This window comes from Crinia signifera, chromosome 1 (genome assembly GCF_055691185.1).
Source record: "Crinia signifera chromosome 1, ASM5569118v1, whole genome shotgun sequence".
Classification (NCBI taxonomy): Eukaryota; Metazoa; Chordata; class Amphibia; order Anura; family Myobatrachidae; genus Crinia; species Crinia signifera.
The window spans coordinates 283,126,308-283,142,594 of NC_139217.1; the positions used below are offsets into that span (position 1 = coordinate 283,126,308).

The 16,287-nt window shown below is 41.4% G+C and overlaps 1 protein-coding gene across 2 annotated transcripts in view; it reads left to right on the forward strand.

Moving 5' to 3' along the window:
* Positions 1-16,287, forward strand: part of ZNF462 (zinc finger protein 462) — a 75,926-nt gene that overhangs the window by 25,381 nt on the left and 34,258 nt on the right. For both annotated transcript variants that reach the window (XM_083185034.1, XM_083185026.1), the window contains exon 2: positions 16,024-16,275. In XM_083185034.1, the coding sequence (XP_083041160.1) occupies positions 16,056-16,275 (220 nt within the window). In that variant the 5' untranslated portion in view covers positions 16,024-16,055. The remainder of the gene's footprint in view (positions 1-16,023; positions 16,276-16,287) is intronic.

Sequence of the window (16,287 nt, forward strand, 5' to 3'; positions counted from 1 at the left end):
TCGCCGCTCGCCCACAGCATTGAATACCTGCCATTGTGTGTTGTATAATGGATTGTTTAGGGTCTACGTCGTATACTGTATGTTGAATTGTTACATCAGACTGCTGGGTCACACCATCATCACACGATGTGTACCCGGCTTAAGTGTGCTAGTGTGATCACATATCATCAGTGGAACCTCTTTCTGCATGAATGTATGTCCCCTGTACATCTTAGTGTTCATTCTAGCACCCGCTATATTTGAAAACCCAGGCAGTTCCTGTTCCCTGCCTGGAGTGTCGCTGTCTGCTTTAGTGCTTCTAGCTTAGTGTGGTCTGTGTATCAGCACTGATATGCAAACCAGACCTGTGCTAGAAACACCACAGCAGACAGTGACACCCCAGGCAGGGAAGGGGAACTGCATGGGTTTTCAAATATAGCGGGTGCTAGAATGAACACTAAACTTTGCTTCAATAACGGATAGGCTGATTCTGTAGTCCCAAACTCTGACATTACTGTCTGGGATCTGGGTGTGAACCCACCGTAGGAGCAATGTGATGGGCACGTGTGGACGATGGTGGTGGGCAGAGCCCTCAGCCGGGACCGCTTTTTAGAACAGCCACGGCAAAACCCTTCTCTGACTCTATTGGCCATCCCGGGCAGGTGACCGTAGGTTGCGAGGTGCTAGGCTTCTCCTTTAGTCGCCGCGTTCGAAGGAGCGAGTTAAGCCCGCTCCGACCCCCAATGCAACCAGGTTTTAGGATGGTACAAACCTACGGTGACCGTCAGGGACAGGACCAAGAGGATGATCTAACTAACCGGGCCTATCTGGACTAAACACCCTGACCAAGGACGGAGAGTGTGACAGAGTCACAAGCACCGGACCAAGTAATAACTGGGTGCCACCAAATCAAATACACACCAACATAAAATAGTACACTTAAAGTGATGGGACCCCAAAACAGGCGTGAACCCACAGCCGTGGGCCATTCCGAAGCACAGAGAGCTGAACCAGGACAATAGTAATAACTTAGAATAAAGGGCAGCTTGCCCGCAGAAATAAAGAGATAAAGAACCAGGCTCCACTAGAGCACTTACGTGACCGGACCGAACCCTCCAGCAGTGCAGGATGGTAATGTGCACGCCAGGAGCGACTTGGCAGGACTGGATGGTGCCCCCGCTGACCAAGACTGATCAAGACTGGACCAGGATCGGACCAAGATGGGACTGAGACTGGACCAGGACTGGACAATGGCAGCTGGACAATGACTGAACCACAACCGGGCCGAGACAGGACCAAGACAGGACCGGATCAGGATGGGACCAAGACTGGACCAAGGCAGGACTGTGACCGGACCAGGACAGCGATTGGACGATGACTGGACCCAGACTGCAGCAGGACAAGACACTTGACTGGACCACGAGAGGCACGACTGGGAGAAAACCAGACAGGACAGCAGGGAGCCACCAACTCACTGCTATGACCAATATCACCGGCGGGGCTGAGCTGGGCCAGATCCCTTTTAAGAGGGATAGCCCAGCCAATCAGCCCCCGCCATGCGCCCATCCCACTGTGATTAGAATCAGTCAGCTGGCTAGGCAACTGTTGGGCGACTCATCCTGTGTCCACTGTATGGGCGTCCCCCGGAAGTGATGCCACGGAACCCGCCGCCGGGCGGAAATACCCGGGATGCCCTCCTAAGGGTGCCAGGGAACCCGGCTGCGGCAGCGCCGCAGCAAATGGAAAGTCAGCTCCAGCTGACAGACGTACTCACGACACCCTTCTCAGGGCGCAGGGGAACCCTGCTGCGGCAGCACCACAACAGACACACGGCAGCGCTGCTGACAATTACAGTCCAAATTTCGAGGATATGCATTCTTGAGCACAGACTCAACTTACTTAGAACCACAGTCAGTTGGATTTAACTAACTGGGCTCAGGCATGGATTTTCTTAAAACTTGGACTGTATTGGCAAAGTTTAGGAAACTCTGGGTTAAGCTATGTATCTCTCCCACAAATTGATGTCTCCTAAAAATAAGATGGAGGCTTGATTATCAAATCCTAGAACTCTTTTTTTTTATGACTGGCTTTGTGTGTTTGACCAGGACTTTGACACATTTTCCTAAACTCTAGGAGCCGGCATGAATGTACCACCGTCCCCATAATAATAAAATAGCTGAACCAGCCCTTGCAGCAACATTACTGATAAGCTTTCCTCCACCCTCTGGGCAAGCCAACCCACATGGCCACATAACTGAGGTGTAGCCCCTACCCCTCTAAAGCCTCAATCCTTGGCAATGCACAGACCCTCCTAGGGTAGACAGAGTTTGGAGACTACTGACAACACAAGCTGGGCCGGACAGGTGGAGTCGGTGCAGAGCACAGCAGTCATTGGAAGCCAAGACAGACACTTGGCTAGAGCTCTTATATAAGGCCACATCTAGTTAGCAGCATGCATGTACTGATATTAATGGGATATTCAGGCTTTTCTCAAGGTGGAAAAAAAGGAAGCAATTCGCATATGAATATTCAGTCACGGGGGGTTTTCACCCTTTATAGATTACGTTTTTGTCCATGCCATTTCACTTTTTTTTTTTTTTTTTTGGCGAATCAGCATGCATGAAAACTGCTGTGCTTTCGGCAAAACCACGTGATTTTGTGGTAATTTAGACGATTTACACGGTTTTAGGTAATGATGGATTCCTCGGCTAGTTGAAAAATTGGTGCTGGGATTGACTAGGGCGAAGTCGAATTTGCCTTAAAAAAGAGGGAATGGAAAGTATGTTTGGAGCTATGCATGTACTACTATTCACTGACTTCCCCAGCTATTGATTGCATTGAGGAAGAAAACTGTGATGTACAGTTACACCAATTCTCACATTTTTCTTCTAGAGCTACTGCGGGAAGATTGGAGAGCGATCAGATAAAGCACCAACCAATCCGCTTCGTACTACCATTTTGTTTTTAAATCCTGCATATAAAATGATAGTAGCTTGTTGGTACTTTTTCTCTTTTCCAAGCTTTGATAATTATCCCTCATAGCGTGAATTGTCCATCAAAAACGCCTTGAGTCCTGTTGGAGAAAGTGCGCTATATAAATTAGACTTTCTGGTACTCTTTACCTAGATGGGCGCCAGCGATTGAAATCGCGGGCGTCGGGGGTAAAAATCGCGGGCATCGCGGGTAAATCGGGATGCCCGCGATGACCGCGATTTTCCCATAGGGAACAATGTTAAAAAGGCTGATTGACCGCGATTTTACTGTTAAATGCCTCAATGGACCCGATTTGGCCATAGGAATCAATGTTAAATGGGCCACAGAGCCCAAATAGGCACAATTAACCCTTAAATGTCCCCCCAAATTTTTAACGCCACCCCACGATCCACGCCAACCCGAAGCGTGGCGAGCGCAGCGAGCCCGCGAGGGGCGGCGGTACGCGTCCTCCGACCTTTTCATGCCCTACTATCCACTAGGGCGTGGAGTGAGAATAGAATAGTGTGGCGAGCGGACGCGGATACCTTCACAGGTAGACGCGTCCCCTCGCGGGCTTCACAGGTGTCCGCGTCGCCACGGACACCTGTGAAGCCCGCGAGGGGACGCGTATAACTGTGAAGGTATCCGCGTCCCCCCGCGGGGCTCGCTGCGCTCGCCACGCTTCGGGCTCGCTGCGCTCGCCACACTATTCTATTCTCACTCCACGCCCTAGTGGATAGTAGGGCATGAAAAGGTCGGAGGACGCGTACCGCTACCCCTCGCGGGCTCGCTGCGCTAGCCACGCTTCGGGTTGGCGTGGATCGTGGGGTGGCGTTAAAAATTTGGGGGGACATTTAAGGGTTAATTGTGCTTATTTGGGCTCTGTGGCCCATTTAACATTGATTCCTATGGCCAAATCGGGTCCATTGAGGCATTTAACAGTAAAATCGTGTCCATCGGGCCTTTTAACATTGATTCCTATGGGAAATCGGGAGCATCGCGTCGCGGGCATCGCGGGTACATTTATGGCCGGCCGCGACGCGACCGACACGATTTCCATGTTTAACATGGGTTTCAATGGGAAATCGCGGGCATCGCGTCGGTCGCGTCGCGGCCAGACATAAATGTACCCGCGATGCCCGCGACGGGCGCCCAACTAAGTAAAGAGTACTGACTTTCTTACTTACTAAAATCTCAGCATGCATGGCACCTTTTAGAGGCTATCAGGGAGAGAGTGATCTGTGGCTCATTTGCCATCATAATTAAGGTTTTATTATGTTTTGACAATCACAAAGATCACAGTAAATCATTCACTTTTTGGCAAGTGTTCTTGAAAACTGTAGATTATTTACAGGTTATTGATTGTATTTAATAAAAATTCCTTTTTCTTTCCGTTTTTCTCTACCTATTATGAAAATTAATTTAGAAATGTTACTCACCCTGCCATATTGTATTCCACTAAAATTTTACTTCCTGCAAGTTCTGGTTGCTTTGTGGCTCATATCTGCTTTATTTTGGCCTAAATGTATTTAATAGACCTAGGTGGGCACAGGGCTTCTGCAGTGTTATACAACTACAGCTCAGTCCTAGTATTGCAAATGAACGTATTGTAGGCCTGTAATAGCAAAGGAATCATAGGGCATGATTCTGATGAATCTAACTCTCTATGCACATGTTACATCTGCTCCCCCCTGCATTGCACATGGTTTTGTCCATTAGAGAGTGAATTTGCTTTTGCAAGTGAACCAGAATCAGGCCCAAAATGTATACGGTCTTCCTGGGGGGTCAATGACTTGTGGTTTCATTGTAATTTATGCATCGGTGCTGCTTAAACTGAGACCTATGGATAATGTTAGTTAGTCAACCATAACACTAATGACTTCCTACTTGACACTACTAAAGTAAAACTTGATAGATTTATTTACAGTTTCTTACATAGCGCAGCAGATGCTGTTGCACTTTACAATTGTAGACAGTGATAGAACAAACTGGCAGCAGGTGATGTCTTGGAGAGCTGCCTGTTGCCCATCACCACTGTAGAAATAGGACGACATTTGGGCACCATTTAAGAATAAGTCTTAACTCCTTTAGCAGTAATTTCTGATGCTAAATATGGTTATGACATCAATTAAGTATGTAGCAAATAGCATTAATCTTCGCTTGCTGCTCTTTATGCTTTCAAGAAATATTGACATCCTCTATAGATGGCGTAAGTAGTACAGTCACCCCTGCCATCAATGGGTTCCCAGCAAAGCCTTTCATGGTAGACTTGACAGGACAAGAGCAGGTAAACCACTAAGAGGTCAATACAAATCTCACATCTGTGCGTAGCGCCAGGATGGAGCGCTTAGCTATTCTAAACCACACGCTGCTAACTCAGACTAGTGGATTTCTACAAAACTAGAGTGGCAATGCTGTTTTTGTGTCCTAACGCAGGGCAAGCGGCATCGCCGGTAGCCATAAGTCGGAAAAGGATATGATCATGTTTCTATCGGGTCGATTCAGTTCTCAGTGCTGCTAATAGTGCCCGAAAGGAGCTCTTGGAGCTAGTCTAATCAGCCTGCTGCGAAGTCGGTACTTGCATGTGTTTTAGTCACGAGTACCAGCATTCTCCGATAGACTGATTAGAATAGCTCTGGGAGCTCCCTTATGCCGCTATTCACAGTACTGAGAAATTAATCAACCCCATAGAAACATTAGCACAATCACATCAGAAACACATATTTACATCCTTGATATAAAATTAAGAAGATATCCAAAGCATCCAATGAGCTAGGAACTGTCCTGTAGCTAGCACAATTTGGGAAATGTAACCAGAAGATTGGTTGCTTTGTGATTTATCTTCCTCCTAGGCTTTAACACAGTCTTCAGGGGAAACAAATAACCATTATGAATGTGTGAGTGTATTAATACACATGTACAGTGATCTGCCCATTTATTAATTCATCATAGCAAGTGCTAAATTCTGCTTTTAGGATGACATGAATACCAAATCTGCCCATGCCTTGCACTGAAGCTTGAGATAAACATTTGTCATATATTAGTGTTTACATGTTCTATGTAATGCACAGGTTCTCAAAGACGGTCCTCGGGACCCCCCACAGTGCATGTTTTGCATGTTTCCTCACAGAATCAAGTGGCATAGGTAGCACGACCTGTGGAAGTTTAAAATGCGTCACCTGTCGGGTGACCTGTAAAACAAGACCTGTGTGGTTTCCTGAGGACCAAGTTTGAGAACCACTGATCTACTGCACAATGAGGTTCAACTTTCAAGCAGTGTAGAGAAGTCAACCAATGTAGAAGTTGCCCATAGCAAGCAATCCTCTTTGAGTTATCATTTATTAAGTGCATTCTGTAAAATTATAGGTTGAAGCACATTGGTTTTTGTGGGCAGCTTCTCCACTGGCCCACTTCTCCACTCTTTTCACTACGTGATACATCGACCCATTATTTAAAAAAGAATGTTTTTGTAACGGCTCCAATTAGTTATTTAACCCCTTATGTCCCACAAACACAAAAATATTAAATCCAATCAAGATGTCAATTAGAATTATATTGATTGTCTATAGACAGCTATAACAATTTAAAAATTCTAATGAAAAATGTATTTGTTTATTTTTACATAGCTGTATGAATAAGCATGGTAACATGCAAACATACTTTAAGTTGGGAGGAGTGCAGTGTTTCTAAAATAAAAACTGATTTAATAATTTTTAGCAGGGTAATTCATTAAATGAAATGGCGGCGCGGCGGTGGAGGGAGCAGGGGGGGCTGGGGACGCTGCGGGGGACACAGGCGGCATAGAGCCGGGCAAGGGGAGCCGGGAGTTGTGAGTACTGAATAAAAAAAAAAGCCCATACAATGAATGGGCGGCCTGTGATTGGCTGAGCGCTCTCTCAGCCAGTCAGCAATTGGCTGAGAGAGCGCTCAGCCAATCACAGGCTGCCCATTCATTGTATAGGCTTTTTTTTCTAGCACTGACAGCTCCCGGCTCCCTCTGCCCGGCTCTATGCCGCCTGTGTCCCCCGCAGCGTCCCCAGCCCCCCCTGCTCCCTCCAGCAGCCCTGCTCTGTAGCCCCCCCCCCCCTGCTCCCCAGGTTTTTTACATGTGATAAATCGAGACGATTTATCACATGTAAAAAATGGCACATCAAGTGCCAATCTAATCAAGCTCCCCCGGGGAGCAGCCGGGGAAGCTCAGGGGGAAGTCGGGGGCGACTTGTCCTAAGGACAAGTCGCCCTAGTGTATGGGGGCCTTTAAGCTGAAGACTTTTTCAAAGGAAGTTTCAGCCATTACTCTATGCCCCAAGTAATTTATTATTTTTAGCTGGGGATGAAATATAATTGTCAGCATAAGACACTTCTGGTTAGCGGGTCTTCCTTTCAACACTAATGGACGAGCTATTTACACTATTTATCGTGCTCTCTGATATGGGACTAGTTCATATACTTCATTTGTTTCAATAATGCAGAAGGTCAAACTGTAATTTCATACATTTCAGTTCGCCACCTCAGGAGAAATGCTATGTAAACTATTGGTGGTGCGCTATCAACAGCTGCTGGCACTGGGTTGTCAAGCCCAAACAAATAGGAGAAAAAAACAAGGGGTGTGCCAGCACTGGCTGAACCAATATGTAGACCAGACGGTTCTCAGTTTAAAAAGACAATTTAAAGATTACATATATAAAAAAAAAAAATAGGACATTCAAACAATCCTAAAATCATATATAATGCTTATGAGCAATGAGGATAACACAGATGTAATGATCATATATTGTAGAGCTCCATATAGAATGGCTTGTTATCAAATGATAAATGATTATAAGATGATGTGTATTACCATCCGATGTTTTCTGGTATTGTTTGTAGACCAGAACAGGGTGATGATAGAGTCCCAAAAGTTCCCTTATTATGGGTTCGATTTCCTCCCTATTGGGCGTCTTCTCCTTATATTGGAAATTAGGAATAGTGCAGGTATCCCATATGGTAGTTGTAATCCAAAAGAATCAGGAGAATGTATGTTAAAGAATGTTACTCGTATTGAGCAAAACAAAGAAGTGGGAAGTTTCAAAGTCTTCAATGCACAATGACAAAATCCAGCAGAAACCCAAAAATTAGCAAAAAAATTAAATCAAATATAGTAGACCATTTAACAACAACTCTCAGTGAATGTAAATCCAATAAATCATTTTTAGCAATGTTATTGTGTTTATGGTTGCGCATGCTTTCTTGACCAATCCGTGTCAAGGCCACAGTCACCCTCAATTGGCAAGTATGTTTACAGTGCATTTGAAATCTGTCATTGGCATTCCTGGCGTTCCTGTGTTTTATGTGTGTAAATGTTTTAACTTCAGAGAATTTTGGGGCACAAGAAACCTATTTTTATATTTTTAGTCAAGAGATGAAGTAATTTAATATACTGGAAATTTCAGAACTAACGAAACCTTAGAAACGAAAATGAGATTTCTTGTTCACCTTTGTGAGACCAGTTCTGTTACTGATACTTCTACATTTGGAAGCCAGCTCTCTGAGCAGATATGGTTTAAAGCAACAGATCATGTTCTAGAGTGGAAAATTCCATTGGCTGCATTGCAGCTCTTGGATGTGCTTTACACATTGACTTTCAAGAGGAATTAATACCTTTTTTTAAAAATCCATGTACATGTCCATTCTTCTGCAGTTTGTACATGCTTAAGAAACAAATATTTTGTTATTTACTTGATTGCCTTAATTTGATATGCATTTATTTCATTAGTAATATTCTGCTAGATTAATTATAGTTAGGCTTACCATACTATCCCTTTCTTTCTATCTTACAAGTAGTTCACAAAGCTCTAAAATACAAATCTTTAAATCAATTATACTGTATATAATTTTGGACTGTATTACCAATTTACATTTATTGTACCTTCTTGGTTATATGATTAAATGCTTACTTGCCATTTAATTTAGTATTTATGCTATAGGTATATGTTCAGTATTGTAACTGACATTTTTCTTTTAGCCTATAAGAATTGATTGCACTTAGTAATATTCCACTTATTGTTTCCAGTTTGGTATTGTATTGATTCCAACTCCCCACCCACCTACTGCTGCTTCCTGTTTAGATTTTCTTCTGAGAGTACATGTGGTTTAATGTTAACTCTGTGTAACCAAGCATGGAGGAGGTTTCTCTGGCAGTATTACAGCAGCCCAACTGTATGTTTATGTTGTGGCACTCATACTGTGTCTTAATAATGACATGCAAACTGTTTTGGGGCATGAGTGATTACTAAAAAATGAATAGAAAAAAATGATAATCCAAGTATCTTGTACAGGGTTTTTCAACCACTGTAGTGTGCCTTTAGCTGTTCCCAAGTGTGCCTCCAGAACTAGAGATGTCTGCATCAGTTTACAGCAACCATCATCAGCAGTTCAACTGTTCTTGACTGGTTTCTTCCTGCTTCAGTCCTGTCTTTGTATCCTCAGCTTATGAGACTACCCTTCTCTGGTATCAGTGGGTCCAGATCTGGCTGCTGGCCACTGCTGTTGTCATCCACTAATCATCATTAGTTGTTGGCAGCTGTTGTTGCTCCCTTTCTCATATCAATGTTGTCTGGGTTAGTCCTGGTTTAAGAGCTCGTTGCTTAGGAAGCTGCCGGAGACTGCATAGCACATAAATTTGATTCAATTAAGATGAATCCTAGGACGCTAGATGATGAGCTGCTCGGGTGTCCTGCTCTTATACTGTCCCCACTATCTCCCTAGGAGAACATAATGACAGCTCGGCACAGAAAAATCTTGGGTGTATGTAATACCACTGATCTAGCAGTACAGTAGTCCTTCACCATATGACTGGGCAAATACAATTAGCCACAGGACTCACCACACGTTTGCAGCACCTTGGTTAAGTGCTTGTAGATATTCACTTGAGGATGAACTAGTGCTTTTGGGGCTGGATGTAGGCGGTAATTGCATAGTTGGGGGCTCTTCACCAGGCAGCTATGGCTGACCACTGGAACTAAATTAATAGTGTTGGGCACTTAAGTTGAATGCTAAAGCCCTTAGTAAGTCATGTGACTATTTGAATCTGCTACCATCACGGGTACCTAAATATAAGTGTTGAGTAGACCATTATGTATCCAACATTGAAGAGAGATAAAGTACCAACCAATCTGCTCCTGAAATTGTTTTCAAATACTGCTGTAACATAGCAGTTAGAAACTGATACTTTAGGTTGATACTTTATCCCTCTCCAAACTTTGATGCACATCCCCCTAAGTGATGTACAGTGGACTATTACATTGGTGGATTTATTTATACTGGTGAGCCTGCTCAAAGCAAAAGCTTTGAATGCTAGTCTGCTACCTTCTGTGTTTCTGCATGTGTGAGAAAGAGATGTAGTTTCACTTTCTTCCAGCAGATGGCAGTGTTTCGGAGACTCACGGACACTAGACCTATAGATAGATGATTGTATTTCTGTTTGAATACCATTGTCTCTGTTAAATAGCTGTAAAATAAATACATTATAGTGCTTCAACTATACTTGAGATGTTTTGGGGAGCCATTTCAATGAGCAAGCTTTTAAAAGATTTGCTCGGCAGAACAGCTTTCTGTTGTATGGTTAATAGTTGTATTGCCATATGCTTCCTGGAACTTTAATAGAACAAAACTGAAGTAATGGTTATGCTAATTGCAGTCTCAAGCAGTCATACTATTTGATCAGTTTGTTTAATTTTTGTTCTGATTTTCAAGTTTAAGTTGCAAATCTTAGGTTTATGACCATGTATTCCTAATCTGTTTATCATTAGGCCAGTGGTTCCCAAACTTTTTCAAATCAAGGCACCCTATAGTATCAGAATTTTATCCATGGCACCCCTAGGCTAAAAGTTTGTTATTGGGAGAGTACATACAGTATGTCCTCGTTAGGTTTAATTATGTAGTGAGGAACAACATTTGTGCTATTTGTCAACATATTTATGATTGGCAGGCACAGGGACTGTTTTTGCCAAATACATTGACCATAATGGACCACCAACCTGAGGCACCCTTGCAAGGTTTCCAAGGCACCCCAGGGTGCCACGGCACACAGTTTGGGAACCACTGCTGTAGGCTGTTTTCTTGCATGTGTGTGTGTGTGTGTGTGTGTAGACTTTATTGTGTGCGGGGTAATTTATAATGCACACTATATGAATTTGTTTTATTTATATTTAAACAAAGTAATTTATGGAACGTTTCCATATTTCATGGACCCAGATGAAGGTGTTTATTTGCATTGGTTGGTTTTGTAACAACTGCCATTATTGAATCATCTGAGTACGAATAAACTATTTATAGTTTCCAAGAATGACACATGGAAACTCATGTTGGTGTTCTCCATTCGTGGATGGCCTCCACTCAGTATTTTTATTTTATTTTTAATAACTTGACTTTTTTTTTTTTTGGTAGATTTTACATTTTCAATCCATTGAAACTTTTACAAGTATTGTTACATTTGGAAAAACACCAGTAGTCCACCATTGAGTGGCTTACTGTAAACTGTGTGCTAGACATGATACATTTCCTGACTTGGCCTGGCCAACAAATTCCACAATTGACATTGCCTCTCCTTCAGGATTTTAATTCTTGATTACAAAGTCCTTCATTTTCCTGTCCTGCTTACATCCCCTCTACTCTTATCTCTAAATGTTTCCTGTACAGTCCCACAACTGATAAGCTTACAGCTATCCATGTGGAAATTCCCAAAGAACAATTATTTTTCTTAAAAAAACAGCTGTAATTTTTACTTTTCGAATCACACGGACAGTAAAATCCCAGGTATTTTACTGCGGTCCAGGCTAACACAGTTCTCCCTGAGTCAGAGGCTTGAGATATGTTTTAAAATGTGCTGGATGAAGGCTATATATAAAATAATGTCCATTTTATGACCATTGAATGATTTCTCCTGACTTCGCATAAAAGTCAGTGGGGAAAAAGAACGGAATTTACTCTTGGCGCTGGAGGCCTGTTGCACTAACATAAATCTCAAGATTTTAATCCATCAACCAAAATTCTGCTGCAGCTTAATTCAATTATTGCAAATTGAATAGAGATGAAGATCAAGGCCAAAAGAATAGGGAGCTGCGCAGGTTAGTGGATGATGGGGGGGAAATAATAATGTGACTATTGTAAAACAGCAATAAAAAATATTTATTATTAATCAGGAGTACAGTTAAAAATATTTAGTGAGTATTACCTATATAGACAAAAGATTAAAAATATATATTAAAAAACCACACATATAATTAATAATATACATTAGCCCAAGTTAAAAGGCACCAGGGAGTTCTGAGCAACTGTGATATAATTAATAAGATACATTATATTGTATATATATATATATGTGTTTTTAATCATCTTTTGTCTATATATGTGATACTCACTATATATTTTTAACTGTATTGATTAAAAATATTTTTTTCCATTAACCTGCGCAGCTTTCTATTCTTTTTTTTCCTTGAAAAGTCAGTGGGAACACTAGGTGACTCAAAACTGAGCAATGCCAGTGTTGCTTCAGTTAGATGTCTGGTAGCCATGATGTAACATTTCTGATCATAGTCTCCGAGAAAATATGTGGGAACTGTGGGTGTCCAAAGGGAGTTTGGAGAGCCAAAGCAGGACTTTAGACAGATTCAGTTGTGCAAATATTGATAATATCTATGGGTGCACAGAAGTAATTGTGTCCTGATAATTGTTTTGGGCATCTAAACAGTCTCGTTTAGATGGGAACTAATAGATGTCAAAATTAAATCGCCTCCATAGAATCCAGGATAAAGTGGAATAACATGGTTGTGGCACCCAAAAGCAGGCTATGTATTAGGGATTACTTTTCAGACCTATTTGGGCTGCTAACCGTAAATTACTGCTGCTGCTTTAATTAGCCTGAAGAAAATTGCCTAGGCTAATTAAATTCCCCTCCATATTTTCACATAAAGCAGGGGATCTCGACTTCAGTCCTCAAATACCACAACAAAATTTGATCCTCAGCTCACATTTCTCAGGTCATCTAGCAGGTACATACAGTAGATGTACTCATTTTTCACTGACTCATCTTAACAAGCCATAGGTGGCGCTAAGTATTTTACTTGTGATTCAAGGAGTAGACCTGGAAAATGGGATCTTTGCTGGGTCCTGAGGAGTGGGTTTTCAGAATGTTTGTTTTAAATGCATTGTGACATTGAGTCTAACAATATTTATTCCACAGGACAGTTAGTCAGCTGACCGGACAATTCTTTGGCATTCAGATTATACAACAAATGTTCAGTTGGATAGTGGTTACTGAGAACCCTATAAGATATGGTTAAAATCGTTGTGATGCTCATGAAACAGTTGGACAACTACCCTAGTTCTGAGCAAGACATTGACACGCTTAAAGATGCCCTTCACACAGGAAAAAGGTCCTGCAGTACCTAGGAACTTTGCCCAATTAAAGAATGACTACATTCATGTTGTGCTAGGCAAATTTACTCAAAATTTCACAGAATCACCAGAACCCTTTAAATGTGTTTGGCCCCCTGCTTGCACCTGTTTGCTTGAGTGAAGGTTCCTTCTGAGCTCCATGTCAATGACACCTTTGCATGTGACCTGTTTAGCCACCTTTGTTACTTAAGCTCCTGCCAAACACACCCCAAAAATCACCATGCTTTCATATTCAATGAGGTCTCCACTTGCAGCCCCAATGGCCATACATAGAGAATAGGAAATCAGAACAGTACATCATTTTATGAATAATGGGAAATTATTTTCTCAAACACATGTACAACACCTATGCAAAATCCTTGGCTACAATATTCTTGGTGCTAATTATTTACAATTTTTTTCAATTTTCCCCATGTAATTTGCAAGGTGAAGCTTATTTTTATAATCGATTTATTTCTTTTTCTATTCTGAGCTGTGACATTTTGTTGAAGACAGTTTGTTTTACTCCTGTGCTGCACAATGAAGCTTTCAGAGTACTTTTCTTTTAAAAGGCTAGTTGAAGTCTTTGTGTTGAAGGGTGTGTCAGTTGGCAGGGTTTGCAGATGCAGTCAGACTGCTGGATTCCAAAGTCTAAAAGACCTTTGTTAATCGCCAGGCAAACAGTCAGTTGATGTCCTTCTGTAGAGAGGAGACAACTCACATGAGAGCAGAAGGGATATGACCTCTGCTTTGGCTTCAGGTTAACCCTTTTTGTATGTTTAAATGCCTGGTGATTTCATACTTTGTTTTCTTTTTGCATTTTCAGCACTTCTACCTAGTAACATCTCAAATAAAAATCCTGGAATGTTTTTGTAAGCTTAAAACTTGTTCTTCTACATATTTCACTTAATTTTGTAGCATGCACCTTTTTATACATCCACAAAAACATGCATAATGCTATACATTTCTGCCTGAGCAGTGTGCATTATCTAGTTTGGGCTGGTCTGAAGTCATGTTGCGTTAAGACTACATGTTTTGTTGCCTGAATTTACTGCCTTAAAATAGCTGCTTCTAAAACTGGAGACTTTCTCCTATCTCTGGAAAATGTGCATGTCTCCTTTTAGCTGAGAAGAAAGGTCTTAGATTGGGGGATGGTAGAGGAAAACTGGCTGATCTGCTTTTCTGTGGAAGTACTTAGAATGCAGGAGATGTGTAATGGATTGTGCTGAAGAGACATGGGGTGGTGCTTTATTTGTTGCTGTAATTTGAACTACAGCTATAGAAACCTCTTCTACGCAGTTCAGTGTTGTGATCTGAAGTGAGTGTTTGACATTTCTTATGTTTCTTGGTTTTAAAAGTCTCTAATGCAAATATTAGTTGGTGGGGGAAAATAAAAGCTGTAGCTTAGGTGAGAGAACATTTTAAATATTTCTTATCTGAATGTTATGACAGCAGGTTGGTCGGAGAGGAAGGTTTTATTTTTCCCCTGTATATTTTTATTTTCAGTGGCTTGGTGCAAATTATTACATATCAATGCTATCTCTAATTTGAGATCTAGTATCATGAGGGCGATACTGCACTTCAAATTTAATTTTAAACTGACTTTATTACCTTTACTTTGCAGTTATCAGTGCAGCATAAAGTTTTGCTTATTTCCATTGAAAATTTCTCACAGAATGCTCAATTTGGTTTGGTTATGTTTGTTAAAATTTTCTTCACAATAACCTTATGTCTCGTCTAACTATGATTTTGCAACTTGCTGCTAATCTCACCAAATGGTTTATGTGGCAATTTGTCACCTATTTTTGTAGTTCTGAATTATAGTTACATACCCTCCAACATCTGAAGGGCAGAAATCGGTGCAAATTTGGAAAGGAGGCATGGCCACAGAAAAATGGGTGTGACCACACCCCTTTTTCTAAAGTTTCTATGGACAGTTGGAGACCCAGAAACCTGGTACAGGCCGTTAAAAAAAAAAAATGGTACTTTACCACTTAAAAAGATACAGTTGGAGAGAGTACAATTATTTGGATGACTTATTGCCATTTATGTTGGCCTAAAGTGGGAACAGGCCTGGCATGTTAAATTCAGCCACTTCATATTAAGAGGTGAAATCGTTTAGCTACAGCACCTACCTACTAAAAATCAGTGAGTTAGGAGGTAAAACTGATCTGTCAGGGGTAGGAGGGTGAGTTTAACTGTTACCCCTAAAATATTTATATTAAGGATTGATTCAGCATTAAGCTATTGCCGCCCACATACTGTTGAATCTCCTTACGGTTCATTTAAAAACCTAGAATTGATGCTTGTTGGTAACAATCTATCCATATAATCAATTGTACATGGTCTAAATGATTGATAATGTAATCAGAATGAAGATTTGAAGAGTTTGTACTGTAATTCTAAGATTATAGTTAATTTACAAATGTCTTTCCACTTTGCATAACATACACCGTTATCCATTTTTTAAATTGATCTTAATGTGAAGTATGTGCCTCAATAGAATAATGTTGTCTTTATGCAGAAATAACATAATTTAAAACCAATGTATGGCTTGTTTAGGGAAAATTTACTTATCTTAAGTGAAACCTTTGCTATTCTGCAGATTCAGCTACGTAGTATAATAAAAACTTGCATTTTCTTTGTGTATTTCAGAATTTCCTAATGTAAGAACTTAACCAAAGGCCATGGAAGTTCTCCAGTGTGATGGATGTGACTTCAGAGCGCAGTCCTATGAAGATCTAAAAGGTCACATACAAGATGTCCATACTGCATTTTTACAGCCTACAGATGTTACTGAGGAAAATTCTAGTCAGTCTAGACCTGTGGGTACAAGTTCCACCAGCCAATCAGAATCTGTCTTTTCTACTATGAAAGATGAATTTGTGCCTACAGAAGAAACTCATGGTGGGTTGAATA